The sequence below is a fragment of the Protobothrops mucrosquamatus genome, unplaced genomic scaffold (assembly GCF_001527695.2).
Source record: "Protobothrops mucrosquamatus isolate PMUCROS unplaced genomic scaffold, P.Mucros_1.0 scaffold211, whole genome shotgun sequence".
NCBI lineage: Eukaryota > Metazoa > Chordata > Lepidosauria > Squamata > Viperidae > Protobothrops > Protobothrops mucrosquamatus.
In genome coordinates, this window is record NW_015386565.1 from 467,679 (window position 1) to 489,125 (window position 21,447).

Consider the following 21,447-nt stretch of genomic DNA (forward strand, 5'->3'; position numbering starts at 1 on the left):
TTTTTTTTTTTAGTAATGGTTGGCAAGGAAACTCATGTCTAGCTGGGCACTTCCTGATTACATTAGCATAGCCCATCCCACATCGAACGAACGCCCAGCACGACCTCATTTTAATGCTGGATCCAGGCCAAAAGCATAAGCACTACACTGGATATAAAGAGGAGAATGATTGCAAAGAGAACCATAAACTGTAATAGGACTGGGATATATTTCTGTACTATGCTGACTATAAAACTTTAGATATTTACGCAATTGAAAATATACTTAGCAAGCAAGCAAACAAATGGGCTGTGTTTCTCTTCTGGTCTGAAACTATAATCTGATAGAAGATTCACACAACTCTGATTGAAATTCCATAGAGGTGGTTTTTTTCCCTCTTCTTCACAGAAAAAGGAATATACAAAAGGAAAGAGGAAAGTAGAAATAAAGCATGACAGGAACAAAGAAAAAAGAGGAACATGCCATATGGAAGAAGATCCACGCCTTTCGCTATGAAGACTTCAAACTCTGGTGTGTAAGCAGGCTGCCTCTTTTGGAGTGGGCACCACACTATTGTTGGAAAATGGACCTGCTCCCTGATATAGTTTCTGGGATGATGTTGGCAGTTCAACAGGTGACACAAGGTACTGTGTTAAAAACTGTGTCAGCGACTTGTATTGCTTAAATTGAACTGCTCTAGCCTTGAAAGTAGAAGTTCTGTTTACCTACTTATTCTTTTTATTTTTAATGAAGGAGATGAGCATCTTTGCTTTTTCAAACCTGGATCTATCACCTTACAAACCTTTATGTTTGCCTTGAACATCTCCCATTATATTTAATGGGATGTATTTTAGGTGATGTTAGTTTTAAATGGGAATAATTTCTTCCTGATTAACTTAAAACAATATTATAGACTGGCAACTGAACAACAGTGTACCTCTCTAACTTGCACACAACGTTGTTCATACATTTATATGTACACAGGTACACATATATATTCATTGTGGTGGTTTGCATGATAGATGTAACTTGTCTTTCCATTTCTTCTCTTCATATCTGTGTAAAGAGATTTACCTTTGTTTTTTTATAAAAGAAAGGCCCACTTTAATAATAGATTATTACGCATCCAGTTAAATAATCTTGTAATTTTTATTTTATTTAACTATGGTTAAAAAACTGCATTGTGCAACATTAAAAAGAGAACTGTAGATATCTATCATTATGCCTTTTGATGTAAACCTTTAGTGAAAATACTTCTGCTTTAGGTTGAAATTATACTGAAATAGTGTGTGTGTGTGTGTGTGTGTGTGTGTGTGTGTGTGTGAATGTTGTAAAACACTATTTTATGAATATTTAGTAATTTTCCTTCTCTTGCTCAAACAATATGAAAACAATAAAATACTAAAGAATTACTTCAAACATTATCTGGTATTCCTTTGAAAATGGCAACCTACAAGGCATAAATGTTCTGGGTATAAAAGGCCAAGGCTGTGATGTCTTATTTTTAATATTATCCTGAACTACCCTATAACATCATCTCCATGATGTCTTTTCTTGGAAAACTAAACAAAGATAGCACATCAATTCAGTTAATCACCATTGATAAGAATAATCCTGGCTTATATATAAGGCCATTTTTTTTGCAGGTGATAGTTCAAAAAATGCTACAATAGCTAAAGATTTCTCACAGGGCATTTGGGGGAATTTCTGCATGGGTTCATGTATTAAAATGGAATATAAATCATTCAGAAGCAAAAGCTTTCTGATGGCTGCTTTTCTCAGATTTCCTAACAGCTTGCTCTAGTTTTCATTCATGCCTTGAAAATTATAAGCACTTCTTTAATTGAATTATTCTGCAGCTGGAATCATCCGGTTTGTGTATGTACTTGTGCTTTTGGAGTAATTAGTAACATCTGCATTGGCATGTTTTAAACTGAAGGCCTTAATACTGTAATACTACGAAGAATCTTGTTCCTTGATATATTGATACAAAGAATAGCACATTAGTAATGATATTTTAGAAGCCAACTAAAATAATGAGCTTTTAAAAAAGGCAACATGGGTACTTATTTCTGTCCTTTTGGTGAACTTCCACAGAACAGGATTTTTACTAGTTATGGCAGTTTTCCACAATTTAATTATTTCCAGATGTGCTGGGACTACAACCCCCAGAATTCTCAGTCAATGAGAAAGGCACCGCAGGAATGGAAGAGTTAAACTTTAAAAAAACATAAGCGAAACTGGGAAAAAAGTGATTTCCTTAAAAATATAGAAACTGATTTATGTACTTAGATTTATCTGGTTCTGCACCTTGAGTACTCAGCAGAACAGATGTATTTGCAGTTGTTTACAGCAGTCCAGTGACCAAATTTTATGATGGCTGTACTGAAAATTGGCACTTACTTCCAATTTTTGGCAAAACTATGTCCATAGCAAACCATGGTGTTTGCTTAATGAGTCCTGCAAAAAAAGTTGTAAAATTAGGATTGTCATATGACCAACTTATTTTACAAATGTCACAACTTATGACCTTAATGGGCAGACTCCATTACGATCATATGTTGAGAATTACCTGTATATATGAATTAGCAGCTTTTTAAAATGAGCACTAAACCTGCTGCTTTTATGAATGAGCTAGCCCATGCTGTATGATCTGAACCTGCCATGTATGTGTTACTGATACCAATAAGTACATAACTGGGTTTTTACCCAAAAAAGAGGTTTTATGTTTGTAGCTTGTACTGTTTTTATTACTTTGGGGAGATAAGCAGAATGGCATGTCCTTTGCTTCTGCCATGTGCTGTTGCTGACAGCAGCAATTGTTCAGAACAGGGCTCATTAGTTATCAGTTGTTTCTTTCCATTTCTCTCTATGCTTCTTGACAGGTTGCAGGCATAGAGATGGGCATGGGATAAAGCAGGAGGGAACTCTATAGGAGAGAGAGAACCTCCAGTGTGTCTTGCAGTCCCTTCTCTGCCCCTGTGATCTGTGAGATAAGTGTTTCCAAAATGGCCAGATTCTCAAGATCTGACAGGTGACTAACTTGCTATTCAAAACATTCAGCTGTACTTGCCTAACTGTGCTTTACCAGCCTTGTTAAGGAGAGTGATTGGTGTTTGTTTTTCCTACCTGCAGTTGATGCTTGGTAGAATCTGCTAGTTGCTTTCCTCAACTTCCACATTAAACATTTTAAGGATAGCATCACTCACTGGCCTCATTAATGAGGCAGTCTAGGGCTCATCCATTGGGACTGCATAATTTATGCTAACATATTTATCTGCCAAATCGAAAACTGGTGGATTGAAGAGTGCAGTTCTCTGGCTGTGCCCTCTGACTGGCAATACACTTCACAGCAAAAATTTAGTTTCCTCAGCTGCAGTCTACAGTACCTTTTTCATTAAATCTGAAAATGTCAGGTGTTAAACCTGGGAAATTTCATGAAAATCATCTACTTTACCACCACATTGGTTTTTTAACTGATGAATCGCACAAGTTACTTATATTTAGCTGGTACTCTTGAATCTTCACATGTACTGCTGCCAGGTCTCCCCAATATGGTGATAATGCATATGATTTTTCTTATTTGGATACAAAACCATCGACTATCCTTCTGTTGAATTTAGTCCACTGTTCAAGCGGCTATTTCTTTCTAGGTTAATGCAGAACCATGATCTAGAATGCAGGTTAATGAGCTCCTTCAGGATGTCTTTTGTTTAACCAATTGTAAATCTGCTCACCTGCAATACTGTATGCTGGTCTGTAATAACTCCTTTATGTATCTTGCCCATCAGGATATCATATGAATCTTTTCAAATTTGTTTTGACATCAAGGTACATTATGTCCATACATTATCTTGATCTAATAAATTAACCAGTCTCATGTAAAAATAAGTACGTCTGATATGATTTACTATTGATAATCTCATGCTAACCTCTGATAGTAATAATTTTATCCTTTCCTAAAATGTTCATGGTTGTGCTGCTTGACAATCTGTCCTAGTAAATTGTTCTGTACAGATGTTAAGGTAACTGGTTTGTAGTTTTCAGGTTTCCCTTCTCCTTTTTTGAATATTAGGATTATGTCTGTTCTCCAGTTTTCTGACATCTCACTTGTTCTCTAGAGAATACCAGTCAGTGATTATTAGATTACATCTGCCAGTTTTCCCAATGGCTGGAATGTAATTTGCCTGCCTGGAGGAACATTGTCCATGGGGTCGCGATGGGTCAGACATGACTTCGCAACTAACAACAACAACAATTTGTATAGGGTAGCAAGGAGACTACATCTTTATAGTTTTGGCACAGAATGTATAATATTTAAAAGCTAATGAAGTACAAAGAAAAGTTAATGTGAGATGATGGAATGAAAATAGCTCAGATATTAATTCTCAAATCTGCGGGTTGCATAAATGGGTTGCAAGGATATTCCCCTTTAAGAGGCTGATAGAACTCTCTCTCCAAAAAAAATAAAAAAATAGTAATGTCAATTGGAGCAGGTGAAAAAAACATATAGAAAAACAACTTATTCATTTTGCCCCTTGTAGTCAAATCTCAGTGCTTCAACTTTTCACACCTTTCCTGTCTATCAAGTGTCCTCACCTGAGTGAGGTTTTTAACTGGATTTTTTTAATCAATGTCCTAAATGTGCACTAAGTTGTTCAGAATTGTGGTGCTCCCACGTGATGTTTAGAGGGTTAAAGTGGGTAGGGCCAAAATCAAAGAGCCTCAGATTAAATAAGCCCCTTATTTATTTATTTATGCATATCCCACCTTTATTATTTTTCATGACTATCACAATCATCTTCCTGGGATGCCCCCAAACCATCCACCAACTTCCATCATACTCTACCCCAGTGGTTCTCAACCTTTTTAATGCCGTGACCCCAACCGGTCGTAAGTTGAGGACTAAACCGGTCGTAAGTCGAGGACTAAACCGGTCGTAAGTCGAGGACTAAACCAGTTGTAAGTCGAGGACTTTCCCTGACCGGGAGCGCCGCGCATGCGTGGTTCCGCCCCCTGTGCTGGCTGAGGCGTAGCTGGCAAGCGGCAGAGACGGAGCAGGCCGACCACCAGCTGGCCCAGCTCAAGGGAGGTAAGGCACCCGCCGGAAAAGGGGAAAAAATGGCAGACAGCCATGCTTGGCGACCCCCGTGAAATGGTCGATCGACCCCAAATGGGGTCGCGACCCATAGGTTGAGAACCACTGCTCTACCCTAGTTCCAGTGGTAACAACTAGATCTTTATGGCCTTTTGGAAGTCTAAAAGGTGGGGGCCTGCTGGATCAATTGGGGGAGGGTGTTCCACAGGATGAGGCGGCCACAGAAAAAGTATGCTTCTTAGGTCCTACTAGATGGGGATGTTTCAGGAAGGGACCTGGAGCATGTACCAATTAAGAGATTGAATATATATTTAAAACAAATTTAGAAGATTCCTCTTGCTCTTAAGTTATACCTATTTAAACTTTTGATTTTTTTTAAAAAAATATAGAATACAAAGCCAAATTCCAGATTATAAGAATGACTAATGGATCCTTAACCCATGATGTTGTTTTAAGTAGATTTTTTTGCCTTTGTAGTTATAACCATGAATATGGGCAACATGGAAGTATTTCTCTGCAAATTGCATTGGAGTTTGATTTGGCAACTGTCCTGATTACCACAGCCCTTTTTCTGTTGTTGCTTGTGTCCTAACTTCATTAAAGTTCATTATTTGGCATTTTCTGCCACTAGCAATAATACAGCCAGAGATTATTTTCTTGGCAGGTATACTATGGTTAGTGGTTAGTAATCTATCATGTAGTACAGCAATAAGTAGTAGCATTCTAAGTATTCCAAGATAACAAAGGAACGAACATATTGTGTATTAACTTCACATTAGCATGATATTCTGGTGTACACTAATGGATTTTTTTATTTGTGCATTACTTTCTCTCTTTGCTTTTCTTTTATACAATTTATATAAATAATGTATACACTTTTCCATTATGTAATTTAGAATATTCATTCACTCGTTTAGATCCTGAAAGAATAAGTAACTTTGCATGTTTCTTTATTTAGACAGAACAAGGTGTAACTATAATTTGTTTTGCTTTTTCACACAACTCTGCTGCAACTACTTGTCCTTTTATTTTTTTTAACATTGGCTTTAGGGATCTGGGTTGCAAAAATATGGTAAAAAAACATAGGGCTAGTTTAAGACATGGCACAGCCTTATACATACAAATATTGGAATCTGGCGTAAGTCATGCAATGTCTGTTTGCAATGTCATGCAATGCCATTACTGCTTCCAAATGACATAAGCTTTAAAGGACAGGGAAAAAAATCTTTTAGTAGAAAGGGCAGATTGCAGGAAATGTGAATTTTCAGAGTTATAATATAACTATTATACCACATGGCCTCTTAAAATAGCCCTAGAAGGGATTTCTTCCCATCAAAGCCCTTTGTCTGAAACGATATAGGGCAGTGGTGGCGAACCTATGGTACGGGTGCCAGAGGCGGCACTCGGAGCCCTCTCTGTGGGCACACGCACCGTCGCCCCAGCCCCGCCTCCTCCCATGGCCCCCTCCTCACCAGCAGCCCCCCGGAGGAGAGTCGCCCCTGGGCCTAGCCCACATGAAGCAGCGTAGCCAAGGACATGGTACCTGGGCAGCAGAGACAAGACTCCACCCTTGCGCCCCGTCGCACACAGTTGATGCTGCGGGGCATAGGCGGAGGGCGCGGCCGCCATGGCGCTGCTGGGCTACCTGGGTGATCTGTGGTGGGCTGTGGAGGTGGTGGGTGGCCCAGTGGGCACGGCGGAGCGGGGACAGGAGTGGGGGGGCAGTTTTTGGGCACTCGGTCTCTAAAAGGTTCGCCATCACTGATATAGGGTTTCCTGCCTGAGCAGGGAGTTGGACTAGATGACATCCAAGGTCCCTTCCAACTTTTTTATTATTACTATTATTATTATTATTATTATTATTATTATTATTATTATTATTATTATTATTATTATTATTATTATTATTATTATTATTATTATTATTATCATTATCATCATCATCGCCATCATCATCATCATCATCATCGTGGTTTATATTATATCTTGTTCTCCCAATTTACCTTTTCTACAGGGCTGGCTTTTGCTATTCTATCATCAGTGCATCCAGTGTTTGGTTTATACGGATCACTCTTTCCTGCTGTTATTTATGCCATATTTGGGATGGGTCGTCATGTTGCCCCAGGTAAGTTATTTCTAAGTCCTAGTGATTCAGTCTGAAAAACTTAGCCTATGTCTTTGTTAACTCTATTAATGTTATTTTCTATTTATATTCTGCGGTATTTCTTACAGTATGAGTTGAACCATGTGCATGCACACAACAGATCTACACACTAAGCCAAAATCAAGCAGAACAAATTGTATCATAGTGCTACACACAGAGAAAAAAATACATTTTTGCTTCTTCCATGGGAGAATAATATCTGGTTGCCTTCTCTGAAAGCTGCCCAGTACTATTCAGCTTCTATTCTTTAGTAAGAACCCCTTGCAGATTCATTGACTGCAAATGGAGCCTGTATTTCAGCATTGCATAATGAGTTGGATTCTTCGTAACTATGTTGTTCAAGTGATTGAGTTAGTGATACTTGTATTAACATGACTGTTCTAGTGATTATGATTTCAGTCATGGACTGTAGTTTAGAGAAGATAAAGAATGCATCCCAGAAACAAGGATTTTTTTTGTCTGCCTCTCTGTACTTCCTTTACATCAACATTCTTCCCTTCCCCCCTTCCCTTTTTTCCTTTTCCTTATTTATGAAATTTGGGGGGAGTATGTGAAACAAGTTTAAAATATCCAAAATTATATTTCCTTCTTAAAATTCCTGTAGTTGAGGTATAGGATTGCTATGCACTTTATACGATTAAGTCTATAGTAGGTTCATGACATCCCTTATTTCTCTCTCTCTCTTTTTCTTTTCTTTCCTATGAAGTTGTCCATATAACTCAAAAGCGTCGCTCAACGTATTAGCAGTAGATGCCAACGTTTTAGGCTGCGCTCTTTCTCAGCCCTACTTAGAGAGAGACTCTCTTGCTTACAATGTATACATCATTCTTACTTCTTTCTTCCCTTTTGATATCTTAGCATGTAATGAAGTTCAACAAGCCTGGATCATTCAGGCTTGTTGCATTATTCTGTATTTCATTTATTCTGAAACAACGACAGTCTTCAACTTAATAATTAAAGACATTGACTTTTTAAAATGTGAAGCAGGTTTATTTCCTAGAAGAAACCATCTGGTCTGAGTTGCAGAAAACAATGAAGCTGGATATGGGGCCATGTCTCCCATAATTCAGTATGGGTTGAACTTGATGTAGGAAGGTAAAGAGTTGTGTCTTTCTGATATTAGGGATGGTGTCTCTCCACTTAAAATTCAGAATTGTATGGAACCACACACAAAGCTAAACCCTTTGGGACTGAAAAGCTCAACTATATGCACATTCTCCTTGGTTATTATTATGTTTTCTGAGAAGCAGTTGTTTTCTTTTGAGTAATTGTGTGGGTCTTTGCAAATAGCCTATGTGCCAGAAGTGCATTCAGCATTACATTTAACAACTCTGTGGGAGCCATGTGGTCTACTAGGATAGCAACATCCCATCCAAAGTACATAGAATTTGCATCGGAATGTATCCAAAGCATTTTGTTAAAGCTCTCTTGCCACTTACTGGCAAGCTGGATTTGGATTTTGTGGTGAGTTCCTTGGAAGTGATGATAATGTTGAGTCAGCAGAGTAGATGTTATGTAGTTATTTCATTTTAAGTGTAAAAATTGCCCAACTGGGACACGATGCACTATTAGTTTCATTAAAAAAAGGCATTTATACGATCTTATACTTTGGAAAAATGTTGGATGCACTTCGATATTTTTTTAAGTGGTAAATATCTGAGCAGATGCTTACAGATTCTGCTGTTACAGTATTTAGTTTATCTTTAAATGAAATAAGAATCACCAGGATGAAGAAATTCTGTTTAAAGGCACATTCTGAATACAGTAGTGAAAACAGTTAAGCAAATATTAAAATAAATTTTAATTGTTATATTTTCTTAAATGATCTATTTGTTCTTTAAGAATGTGTTTGTTGTAAAAGTCTCAGATATACCAAAGATGAATAGCCCAAGGCCTCAGGGCTGTACAGGGGCTTCAAAATCCTTGACTTTACTCCTCAAGATCTTTAAGAATTACCAAATTGTAACTGTTTGACAGAAGGAAAGGATGGAAGGAAGGAAAGGAAAGGAAAGAAAAGAAAAGGAATTAAAGAATGACCATATTAAGTATATTTGATTTTAAATATAGCAAATGCAAATTAAATTAAATCTTTCTATGACTTTTTTTCTAGGGGTACCAGTTTTCATAATTTTCATACTGGTTGGCTATGCTATAAAAAATTGTGCAGTTAATAAGCCCATCCATTAGGAAGAGGTCATATAGGAAGACATTATTGACTGATGGATGCAAATTCAGTCCATAGAAAAGGGAAAGGTGTGTTTGCAGGCTAAAATATTTGTCCACCTTGGTTTGTATTGTGTGCCTGAAGTCTCTAAAAACTGAGACAGAAGTCTTTTCTATTGCATGTTGTTTCTTTTACACATACAATCAGCAATTGATTTCTCGTGTAAAGAACCAGTTTCTACCTATTCTAAACTATTTCTTTCCCCCTTATTTTATGCTAACATTTATGCAGTCTAGATCACTGCTGGACATCATCCCTGGAAATATTAAAAAAATATTAGACAAGCTTCAGCACAAGGATTGCATGTATTTGCAGTCATATGACTCATGTATATACAAAAAACTGTGAACAGTTTGTTGCCTGGAATTTGTATAATGTACAATGGAGTTATCAATATGGAAAGAGGAACCATATAAAGGTGATGTTTGCAGAAAGCAAAATGATGATCAAGCTATTCTCCAAAGCACCTGAAGGGAGGGCAAGAAGCAATGGATAGAAACTAATCAAAGAGAGAAGCAACCTAGAACTAAGGAGAAACGTCTTGACAATTAGAACAATTAATCAGTGGAACAACCTGCCTCCAGAAGCTGTGAATGCTTCAACAATGGAAGTTTTTAAGAAGAGACTGGACAGCCATTTGTCTGAAATGGTATAGGGTTTCCTGCCTGAGCAGATGGTTGGACTAGATGACCTCCAAGGTCCCTTTCAATTTGATGTTGTTGTTGTTGTTGATGATGATGATGATGTTATCTATTCAGTCATGTCTGACTCTTGGCGATTCTCTGGGCCAGGTCTCTCCACATCTTCTGATCTTGCTCTACTTCTTTGAGTTGTTCTACGCTCTGGCTCGTGTCAGTTCTGATGCTGGAAAGAAAAATACGCAGGAAGACTTAGTGCTTATCTGGTATAGCTATGGCATACTGACAATTAGAATTCAATCAACCGGTTAATCAATATCACCATATCTCACAACTTTTGGCGGTTCAAAATGTTTATAAAACATATGTTCAAAGAATGCATGTTAAAATTAGAATTAGTTGGACATAGACTGGAATCATACAGCTATGGTTTATTTAACCATGTTTTTGTTGAATGTGCTATAAATGAGAAAGATCAAACATCATAATAAGCCATATTTAAATGCAGAGATTGGGCTCACACAACATGTCATGTCCAAACCAAGCAAACTGAATCATGGTTTAGCTGTAAAATATGTCTTTTCTCCTAAGCAATTAGAGTCATGTGATAGGGTTTAAACAAATGAAAACCAAATCCTCTTTCTTCTTTCGCAGGAACCTTTGCTCTGACCTCCTTGATTTCTGCAAATGCTGTTGAGCGTCTTGTTCCTCCCATAAACACCAATTTCACTTCAGAAAATACATCTGAAGTATTGGGCTTATCTGAGTTTGAGATGCAAAGGATTGGAGTTGCTGCAGCAGTTTCACTGCTAGGAGGGCTGATTCAAGTAGGTTTTTCAGAATAGCCAATTTTATAACTAGAAAACCAGTTCTTTCACTAAAATAGTTTCCAGGAGAAGCAAGCCAAAGGAGAAGGATGTATTTCCACATGATTTGGGATTATATTTCACATATTAAGACATTATTTAATCATGGTTTGTAATGTAGGTTGAAATGTACTTCTTTCACTTAATACAATAAATATAAACATGGCGCACAAATCACAATATCTAGGGTTTCACAACACACTGACTCAAAACTGAACAAAGTCTGTTTGGTGAGAGTAGATAATGGATGCATTCCAGAGGTTAATAAATTATAACTCTGCCATTCTTAGGAAGGATAGCCAATGATGAGGTATGATGGAAGCTGTAATTCTCAATATCCCGAATGTCTCTGCTCTGCATACTTTTAAGACAATCCTCTGGCTTAGCATGATTTATAACTGACCAATGGGGTGACTGTGTTCCAGAAGAAGTGCTGTATCAGCAGTGTTAATTTGGATTACTTTTGTACATGAAATGAATGGAGAAGCCATCTTCTCCTTCACCTTGCATAGCAAATGTTAGCGTAGGGTATAGCTGCATGTTCCATAATTACCATGCACAGTTTCATAAAAAAGTCAATCATCTCAATAACTCTAGTGACTTTGCTTATATCATTTATAAATAAGCTCAAATAATCAGTTGCACATATGCTCTTATATCTGGAATTGATAATTATGCTTCTTCCATTTTCCTGGTACAGGTTTTGTCTTTAAAAATGTGAATATGTGAAAGATGAAGAATAATTTGTGTTGCTGAATGTTACATGTTTATCTTTAAGAGTCTATGGCAAAATGAAAATGTCTGCATGGCTCCTATCCATAGTGAACTATTAGACTATTCCAGTTTTGTAATGAAAACAATTTTTATAGAAATTTAATAACATATTAAATGAGTCTCAGACGTTTCTGCTCATATGCTTTCTTTCTGGTCAGTTATAGGCTTTGCAAATTAGACAACATCCAGCTCAAATCATTTATTGAATTATGAAACATTTAGAACTGATTTGGGAAAAATGTATTTGTGTAAAGTCATCTACATTGGTTTTAGAGGAACTCAGTTTTTCAATATGAGATTCAACTGAATCACCTTTGAATGTAATATCTGAATGAAATGTTATTGTAATAGAAGTTGAACATATATTAGCAGTAGAACTGGCTGTCTGTTTGTTTTCTACACTAGCTCCTGGTGTGTTTAAAAGACTTATCATTGCTTGCTGATAAATACTATCAGAAGGAAAACATATTTTATTCTCACTGAGCATGAACACAAAAACTAATTGGTCTTTTTTGTTCTAATCTTTGTTTATCCAATGGAGAGATAAGGCATGCTTTTGAATTGACCTACAGTGGGTACAGAATTCTGGGAAATCTTTATTTCTTTTCAGAGTTTTATTCAGTCTTTCATCTCTCAGTAGTTTGGGCCTTTTTCTTTTCATCTTACTCTCTCTTTTTTCATCAGCTACAGCACAACTTCCAGATATCTCTAGAGGTTGATAGCATATCATAGTTTTTAACACGGCAAAAGGCAATTGTTAAACACATGTGATTGGAGAGGGATCATATTCACTAATCCCTGCTGATATTTGCTTTGGACACCATTTTCATGGCTAACCTTGTTATGTGAACCTGATCAACTGCGGCTTGCATCACAAATCATGTTTTAGCTGTTCATAGCCTAGATAGCGCAGTGCACAAACTGTAAATAAAGTTTTTGTTCTAAAGGAAGGTCAATTACAAAACTTGTCAGGATGTTCTGAATAGCTGCGTTCATGCTCTGCTGAGAGTTTTCTTTTTCTTTTTAAAAAGTATCAAATAATTCAAGCAAAGGTCAGGAGCAAATCTAAGCTGCTAAAGCTCTTGACTTTTATTTCCCTGAATATGATCTTCATATTTTAATTATGAACAGGTAGATATGTGTGTGTGTGTGTGTGTGTGTGTGTGTATGTTTGGGTATGTGTAAATGTGTATTGCATATAAATAAATAAATACATAAATACTATCTCTTGGGGGATGTTTAATAAAATTCAGATAAGTTTTCCATCAGTGTAAGGGGCCATCTCAAAAATGGCTTCCTAATCCAAACTGAGGAATAGATTGAAAATGTCAAAAAAACCCTCTGCTTTAATGAACTCACTATTCAATTAGGATTGGAGGTTATCAACACACATTCCAGTATTCTGCACTTTGCCTCTAATTATTGCCTTATTAAAGTCTGTGTGATTCTTCTTTCCTTGATTATGCCCTTAGTGCAGGGCTTGACAAAACTATCTACATCACAAAGCTGTTCTGGAGAAAAATGAGAGGAAGGTGTCCATGTGTACCACTTTTTTCATTCTTGAAGAAAAGGTGGGGTATGCATCTAACAAAGAAACGTACAGACACAGAGACATGGACACACACAGAGAGAAACATAAACAGACACAGACATACACAAGCTGTGGCTCTTCTATCTCTTCAGTTTGTGATGTCTAGAAATCTTAACTTTTTACATTTCAAATTTGTTAGAGTCTGAATTTTATAAACTGAATACAGTTAGTCCTCAACTTACAATCATTCGTTTAGTGACCTTTCCAAGTAACAAAAAAATGACTAATGGCAAGTTTTTACACTTAGGACCTTTGCAGCATCCCCATGGTCACATTATCAAAATTTGGGAGCTTGACAAAATGTATTTATGACAGCTGCAGCATCTTTGGGTCATGTGATCACCATCTGTAACCTTCCCAGCCGGCTTCTGACAAGCAATATCAATGGGGATGCCAGATTCAATTAATAACCATATGATTCACTTAACAACTACAATGATTCATTTAACAACTGTAGCAAAAAGGTTATAAAAGGGGGCACAACTCACTTAACAATAATCTTGCTTAGCAACAGAAATTTTGGGCTCCATATTGGTTGTAAGTTGAGGATTACCTGTATAGTAACTTTTAAGTGTATCCAGTGTGACGTCTGTGGCTTAATATTTGTCCTACCCACAGAGCTTTGTACATTGGAATAACCTAAAGCCAATTTAATACAAGTGGCTAGAGCCAGTTATTATAACTAATCTCAGCACAGAGCCTGGTGGTAAACTAGCAATACAAGAGAGATAGCATTGTAATAAATGTATGAAAGTTAACATGTATTGAAAGGTTATTCATGGGTACAATGAGTAATGAAATAACTTCTACTTGATTAGCTCATGTAACTTTCTCATCCCCTATTTTTTTAAAAAAAATGCAAGATAGCGTTTCTCTTTCCTACATTAGAATCAATAACTGCCTTTGGTTGTAATCTCTATTATTTAATTTCTGGTTTCTCAGGTAGCAATGTTTATGCTACACTTGGGCAGTGCTACCTTCTTGCTAACAGAGCCAGTGATAAGTGCAATGACAACTGGGGCAGCTACACACGTTGTAACTTCGCAAGTGAAGTATCTCCTGGGAATGAAAATGCCTTATATCTCAGGACCTCTGGGATTCTTTTATGTGAGTATATTGATAAATGTTTGTTGTGGTGTTTTGCACATATTTGCCTGCTTATTAAAGTTGCAGGAAAAGCTCTAAATATTGTTGTGGCCTCTTGGGTCAGGCCTGACTTGGTTACCTCTAATTGGAGTCAATTCTGGATGCAATTCTAGATTTGCTATCTGATGCTATCTGGAACTTGACAAGAGTTCTAAAGCCCAGCCACATTCTACTGACTAGTCTTCAAGATGCTATGTAGATGTATGAAGCAGAAAACATTAATATTTGTAAACAACCTATCATAAAAACTACAAGGAAATTGATAATGCCATCTGGCGGTACTGATTTACATTTATATTGAAAATGTAATTTTTATTCTTGTTCAGCACACAAAAGTATACAATATAATAACAAATAAGAAATAAATGCAGGAAATAACCCCAGTGAAATGCCCTGGGGTAATAATATGTCCATCAGTTATTTCTTGGTGTCCTTCATAACCTTTTTTATTTTTAAAAAATTAAATTAATAGAAAACCAGCATGCTACAAAAGTAAAGAATCAGCCTCAATTATGATTTCAATTTTACAACAATGTTTCTGGTCCCACATAGACCCCAATGAATTCTTTGAAAATAAAATAATGGCCCAGTGTCTTGTTTGCCTTTTGAGCTGGTACATTTGTGACTAGTCATGTCTACTTTGTCAACTTTTTATAAGGGTAACAATAACATTCACTCAAAATTCCAAATATCTCCCCAACTCAGAAAGATGAAAAATCCTTATCTATATGCTTCATCTCCATAATAGAAGTTTGTCTGTATTTTGAATATTTCTTGTCATTTTGTCTCACGAAATAGTTATGCCTGTTTGTGTTTTCTACTGTATTCATATTTATTACTAGAAATACTGTACTACTATAAAGAAAATCATGATGTAGATATGTGTATGGGTTCCAGAATCTGATAAAATCAAGCAGGGTCACATAGATTCCATTTTTACCCTTTTTATTCAGTTTACAGAGACAGGAAGAAGCAGTGTGGATATTACTGAAGTCTTATCAGAGCAGACAAGCAAAGTGTATTTTGGTTTACTAGCAAATTTTTACTCTACATAGTAACCAGGAGACCAACCACTGAAATGTAGAAATATCTCTTTAGTATGTAGGTCTTTAGTTATTTACAGATTTAGTAGTTTACAGATTTTCTACATTCAAAAATCGTTTCCATACTCCATCTTCCACAAACAATGAATATTTAGGATCTATTCTCAGGTGCATATACAGTTCATGAGGCCTCAGAACTGTTGGAAGCTGGTATATTTGAATTATAGGCCGGACCTGTCAAACATCCAATATAATTTGATTGCTTCTCTATAGAGGAAAGAAAAATACTCACAATGGATAAAGTATCTTTTATGAAGCTTTTTTGCATAACTGCTCTTGTCACTGACAACCCCCACCCCAATACTAGAAGAATCCAGAGTTTATAGAAGTTAAATTTGTTGGACAATGATTGTTCTGCCTAACTGCATCTTAAGTCATTTAAAAAAAAATAGCAGCAAAGGATTAAAAAAATGTGTTCCATTTTTTGCTTTTTTAATGGCACAAAAATCATGCTTTTAAAATGTCATTTTTTTAATGTGGCATTTAATATTTAATATATTGGCCAAAAGTAGAGTCTTCATTTTTATTAGAAAAGTTATTTCCCTTTTAAAGAGGCCGCTCAAAGTCAGGGGAAAATTTCATGTGCTGCATGGGAGTGGGGCCAGTATAAATAGTCCTCGATTTACAACAGTTAATTTATTGACTGTTCAAAGTTACAAAGGCACTGAAAAAAGTAACTTATGACCATTTTTCACAGTTACAACCTTTGCAGCATCCCCATAGTCACGTGACCAATATTCAGATGTTTGGCAACTGGTTCATATTTATGACCGTTGCTGTGTGCCAAGATCATGTGATCCCCTTTTATGACCTTCTGATAAGCAAAGTCACTTAACAACCGAGTTACTAAAAACAAATTTGACAAATACTTCCCTATTCTGCTCAGTTTTTCTTTTCTTTTAATCCATTTTCTTTTAATCCAACATAATTACAGCATGTTGCTTTTCTTTACTTTCTTCTACAATCTTCATTTTTTTTTTCTTTTGGCTTAAATGTTCTTGGATTTCAAAGAAAGAATTATTATTGTGAATAAAATGGAGATAAAGAGCCCTAAAGAAAACAAGCCAATAAACATTTTGTTTTATATATAATAAGATCATAATTCAACATGAACCATGAAATGTATATGGAGAGAACCAACCTATTCTGGAGACCCCTTGTGATTAAACATCACAGATTTATATAAAATCCAAAGTGGTTTAGGGTTGCAACAACCCTAAATAAAACATTTCTTTAATATGTATTTTGTCTGATGAGGTCGGTGCTTCTATTATGGTTCTTTCTGTGTGCTACAGATTCAGAAGTATCCTCTGACTCTGTGTAGCTTTTTTGTTGCATGCACCAAGTAAATTGTTATGTACTGAGACTGTTAGTTCATTAGTATAGCTGACATTGAGTATATTATTAACTTTCTAAGATCTGAGACTGGATCTTGGGATTGGCTCTAGAAATTTCTTCAGAAAAAGTTATTCTCTAGCTGTGGCCCTCCATTAAGTATATAGCAACTGTGGAAAGTGAAAAGCTAGAAAGAGACAAAGAGGTATCTACAGAGGTGACATTCTCAATTTTGGGTCATGTACTGAAAGTATTATTGTACATATATTGAGGAAAAATAGTCATTGGAGCTTCTTGTATGGATTATGGCAGACTAGATGTGGAGACAACATTATGGCTGAGAATGCTATCTAGAGCGCAAACATTGGCTGTGAAAACTAGTCTAGATCAAGGAGAGATTGTGAGATAGCCCTTTGTATTCTGGACAGCTGCTCCTTATGAATAAACTGTAGAAATAGAAGTTTTAGCAGTCACTTGGCAAGTTGAGCAGCTGGGAATTGTCAGATTCCATCTATGCTCATAATCACAGTGTAGTTGTCAGTTCATCACAGAGCTGACTTTGCAGTCCCCTTCTGGAAGCACAGAGTTTAGCACAATGGGGACAATGGAAGTCCATTATAGTAATTGTGGATGTTATTTTGTGATGGTGCTCACAGTTTATTAAACCAGAACTTGTATTGATTGATGAGCACAGCAGATTTTTTGGGGTGGAAATCAGTGTACATCAGGCTAAGACTTTCATACTGGGAATTTATTCTCCAAATGAGGACAAATCATTGTCTTATAAAAACATATGGAAATATTAATATTTTAAATATTTTTTCTTATGAAAATTGGTTTTTACTGATTTGATAACTGGAGAGAACATCTTAAGCTTTAATAGTAACAGTTGTCTATGTTAACAGTTAACAGAAATGGAAATAAAAATTAACTATGTAAAGCAAAAAACCCACCCTGTTGAAATTAAAAATAAACCTGGGAAATTACTGATGTATAAATATTAATACACAATTGAGATCAGAGGTTTTTCTTTTAAAATTGATAGACAAACAATTGAAAAAATGTCGTGGAAATTTATTTTTGTATACAATAAATGCATCAAGATTATTGTATGCACAAAGAAGGAAACATTTGGTAGTACCCACAATGGAGGAATGGTTGGTGATGATGATAGAACTTGACAAGATAACTAAATTGACTTCTTATTTAGAGAAAAGACAATATCTATGGTCACTGTTGACTTTATAGACTTATTGAATCCTTATAGACTTTTTGCATGAAACAGAAAAAACATGACTTATGATTTGGATGATTAGGAAAAAGAGATAATAGAAAAGAGTGTTTTTTGTTGTAATAATAGATTAGGACAGTGGTTCCCAACCTTTTCTATACCCCGCACCCCTAGAATGCTTCTGAAATACAGTATTCTTGTTCGAAATAACGGCAACGAATTATGAATATACACTACAATTATATATATATATATATGGAAAAATATGAGCTCATTCCAGACAGGTATCACACTTACATGGGAAAGAATCATGTCACATCCATTTTTCAAAGTACCTGTTTCCAGCTGTACTTGGCTATGCAGAATGTGGAGATATGCAATATTAAAAAGAAAGTATACAGCTTCCAAACCAGCTTTTTCAAGACAAGGCATGGCAGGATTCCACTTGACAGCTGAAATGCTGTATAGCACATTTTCTGAAAATAAGAACAAGCTAAACATATATAAATAATTCTTTAACAGTGAATGTTCATATTTAGGACCCGATCTCTTATTTTTCTTATGAACAAATTTCTGAATTAGATGATTCAAGTCTTAGATTTAAATTATGTTTGTAAAGCAATTTCGTTCTGAATCAATGTTGTGTTTGGCTGCCAAATGTTGGAGAAAAGCACTTTTTGGCAATTTAATGGGGACTTTTTGCTTGTAAAATTGGATTTGTTAGCATAGGTTCCAATCTTTTGAATAAACCTGTTTGCTTTGATAGCTGCACCCATTTAGAACTTCAACCTTAATTGCTTTTCTTTGCAGTTATACCTTTGGCATGCTAACTTTATGGAGTCATTTATATGTCTTAGCATGCACTATTCAATAAATGGCTGAATTATACAATTGTTGGAGCTCTAATGTGCATCTCTGTTGGGGGTGTACTCTGCCAGCTCAGTCTTACCATGTTCATGAGCCATTGCTTTAGTCTCGTCAGAAAATGTGTTTGGGCTTTCCATTCTGAAAATAAATTTTGATTTGAGGTTCAGAGATGAATTTGCTTTTCTTTGATGATTGGATGAATGTCTACATTAGTTTTGAAAATATTATCTAAGTAACAGGTGATTCTTTTTGTGTTGCTGTGATGATCTGTTGAGTTGATTATGATTTAATTAAATGTCAACAAGGAACATATAAAAACTTTGCTATCCGTTGGTTTCACCAAGTGTTTTGCTCAAGGGTCTTATTGCATTTTTGCTAAAAAGTCCAAAATTCTCTACAACAACTTGCATGGGCTGAGAAAGTGATTTTATCGCTCTGTAATTCAGTTCTGGAAAACTAGAAATGGCAGTCTCAGTTTCTTTGTGTTGTTGGGCAAGGGCAATGGCTAGTAAGAAGAATAAGCAGTAAAGCTTGATGTTAGAGTTCACAGCAACCTGCAAACCACCAAATTACCTTTTTATTTGTAGATGTCATCTTCACTGTAATTATCATTAGGACTCTCTCTAGGTTGATTTTACAGTCTGGAATGATATAGTGTCTTCTGCTTGAGCAATGGGTTGGACTAGATCTCCAAGGTCCCTTCGAACTCTGTTATTCTATTTTGTTCTGAATTCCCATGGAGCTTTTGTCTTTGCTTGGAGAACCTTAGACCCTATTTTTGTGTGTATTGAAGGTGAGCCTTAGAGCTTGATATTGCTGCCTTTCTTAAATTAGGCCTTGACTTGTTTCTCTGCCATTAATGGCAGATTCTTCTGTAGCTCATTGGGTATACAGTAGGTACTGATATTCCATGCCATAATATTGATGTTTTTAAAATTAATATTAATTTTGGAAACTGTTACAAGCATAGTTAACTCAACTTACCATGTCAGTTGTCTACCTTATGTCTTTTACATATTAAATAGTGTATATTTGTGTTCACCTAAACCAGGGGTCCCCAACCTCCGGTCCGTGGACCAGTACCGGGCCGCGACATGCCACCAACTGGGCCGCACAAACAAGAAAAGCCCCATCCACAGGTCCCTGGTCCCCAAAAGGTTGGGGACCTCTAATCTAGACTTCTGTAGGTATATAAAGCCAATATTAAAGATTCATACTGTATTCCAGAAGATTAAGAAACCCCTTGGAAATTACAGGAAAGATGAAATATTTAGCAGAAATTAAGCCCTTCTCTTTTCTTTAATAAAGATTTGAACTGGACATGCATCTCTTCAGAAAACAAAAGAAACTCTATTATTTGTGGAGGGCATAACTGGATCTAATTTATAATATTCAGGATTAGGTGTCGGTATCAGTAACTTCTCCATATCTGAATGTATCTTTAACTATTGCTTATTTATAGGGTATGATCTTTCCTTCCATATAGATTTATGCCTACATTTTTGAAAACTTCAGATCCATTCAGTTGGAAACTGTGCTATTGTCTATATCTAGTATTGCCATACTAGTTCTTGTTAAAGAGCTAAATGAAAAATTTAAGAAGAAAATTAAAATAGTGCTTCCTATTGATTTGGTTCTGGTAAGTATAACTTTTTAATAATTTGCTACAGTTGTTGGCACCTTCTGCTTATTTCATGAAATAAATATTTAGCATTGTAATGATGTTATGATAAATCTGCTGTGAAGCAGTTAGAACAGGGGTCTTCAAACTTGGCCCTTTTATGACTTGTGGACTTCAACTTCCAGAATTCCTCAGCCAGGTACTCTACAGGGTACTGTTGTAGGAAGAAAGGAAAGAGTGCTATGCTATGTATCATTTCTAAAAAGAAAGGCATGACAAAAATTTACAAGCAAGCTACAACATGACAAGCAAGCTATAACTTTATTTTATAATATAATATACCACGATATAGGATAATTAAGGATTAAAATTCCCAGGAAGCACCATAAATAAATAATTTTAGAAAGCTTGACATTTTTTAAAAAAAAAATCTTTTCCTTCTCCCTGTAATAATCAAATAAACAAAATGATGTTGATAAGCAGCATACCTCAAAGTCCACTGCCACAAGATTTGTATAGTGTTTCTCATAAAACTTCTGAGAAAAACATTATATTCTTATAAAATAAAATGATAATAAAGATTTAATCAATATTGTTTGTGCCCATTAGCGACCTGTCAGGCAATGTTGTGATATATAAGATAGGGTAATTAATTTGAAGAATGCTCCAATTTGTTTCTCATAAAAATGTCAGATGAGCTAGCTACGTCGATACTTTTTATTTAAATCAATATATACTGTGGCTCTGATGTAAAGATGTATAAATTTAATGCCAAATCACCATTTTTAGGCAGGCTAGTCTAGGACTGCC

The 21,447-nt window shown here is 35.9% G+C and overlaps 1 protein-coding gene across 1 annotated transcript in view; it reads left to right on the top strand.

The window, feature by feature from the left end:
- The first annotated feature begins 430 nt into the window (after nt 1–430).
- The window catches only part of SLC26A7 (solute carrier family 26 member 7), a 47,828-nt gene continuing 26,811 nt past the window's right edge, over nt 431–21,447 (top strand). Inside the window, exons 1-5 of the mRNA XM_015813988.1 lie at nt 431–623; nt 7,092–7,202; nt 10,758–10,930; nt 14,277–14,441; nt 20,503–20,655. Of these exons, the coding sequence (XP_015669474.1) occupies nt 431–623; nt 7,092–7,202; nt 10,758–10,930; nt 14,277–14,441; nt 20,503–20,655 (795 nt within the window). The remainder of the gene's footprint in view (nt 624–7,091; nt 7,203–10,757; nt 10,931–14,276; nt 14,442–20,502; nt 20,656–21,447) is intronic.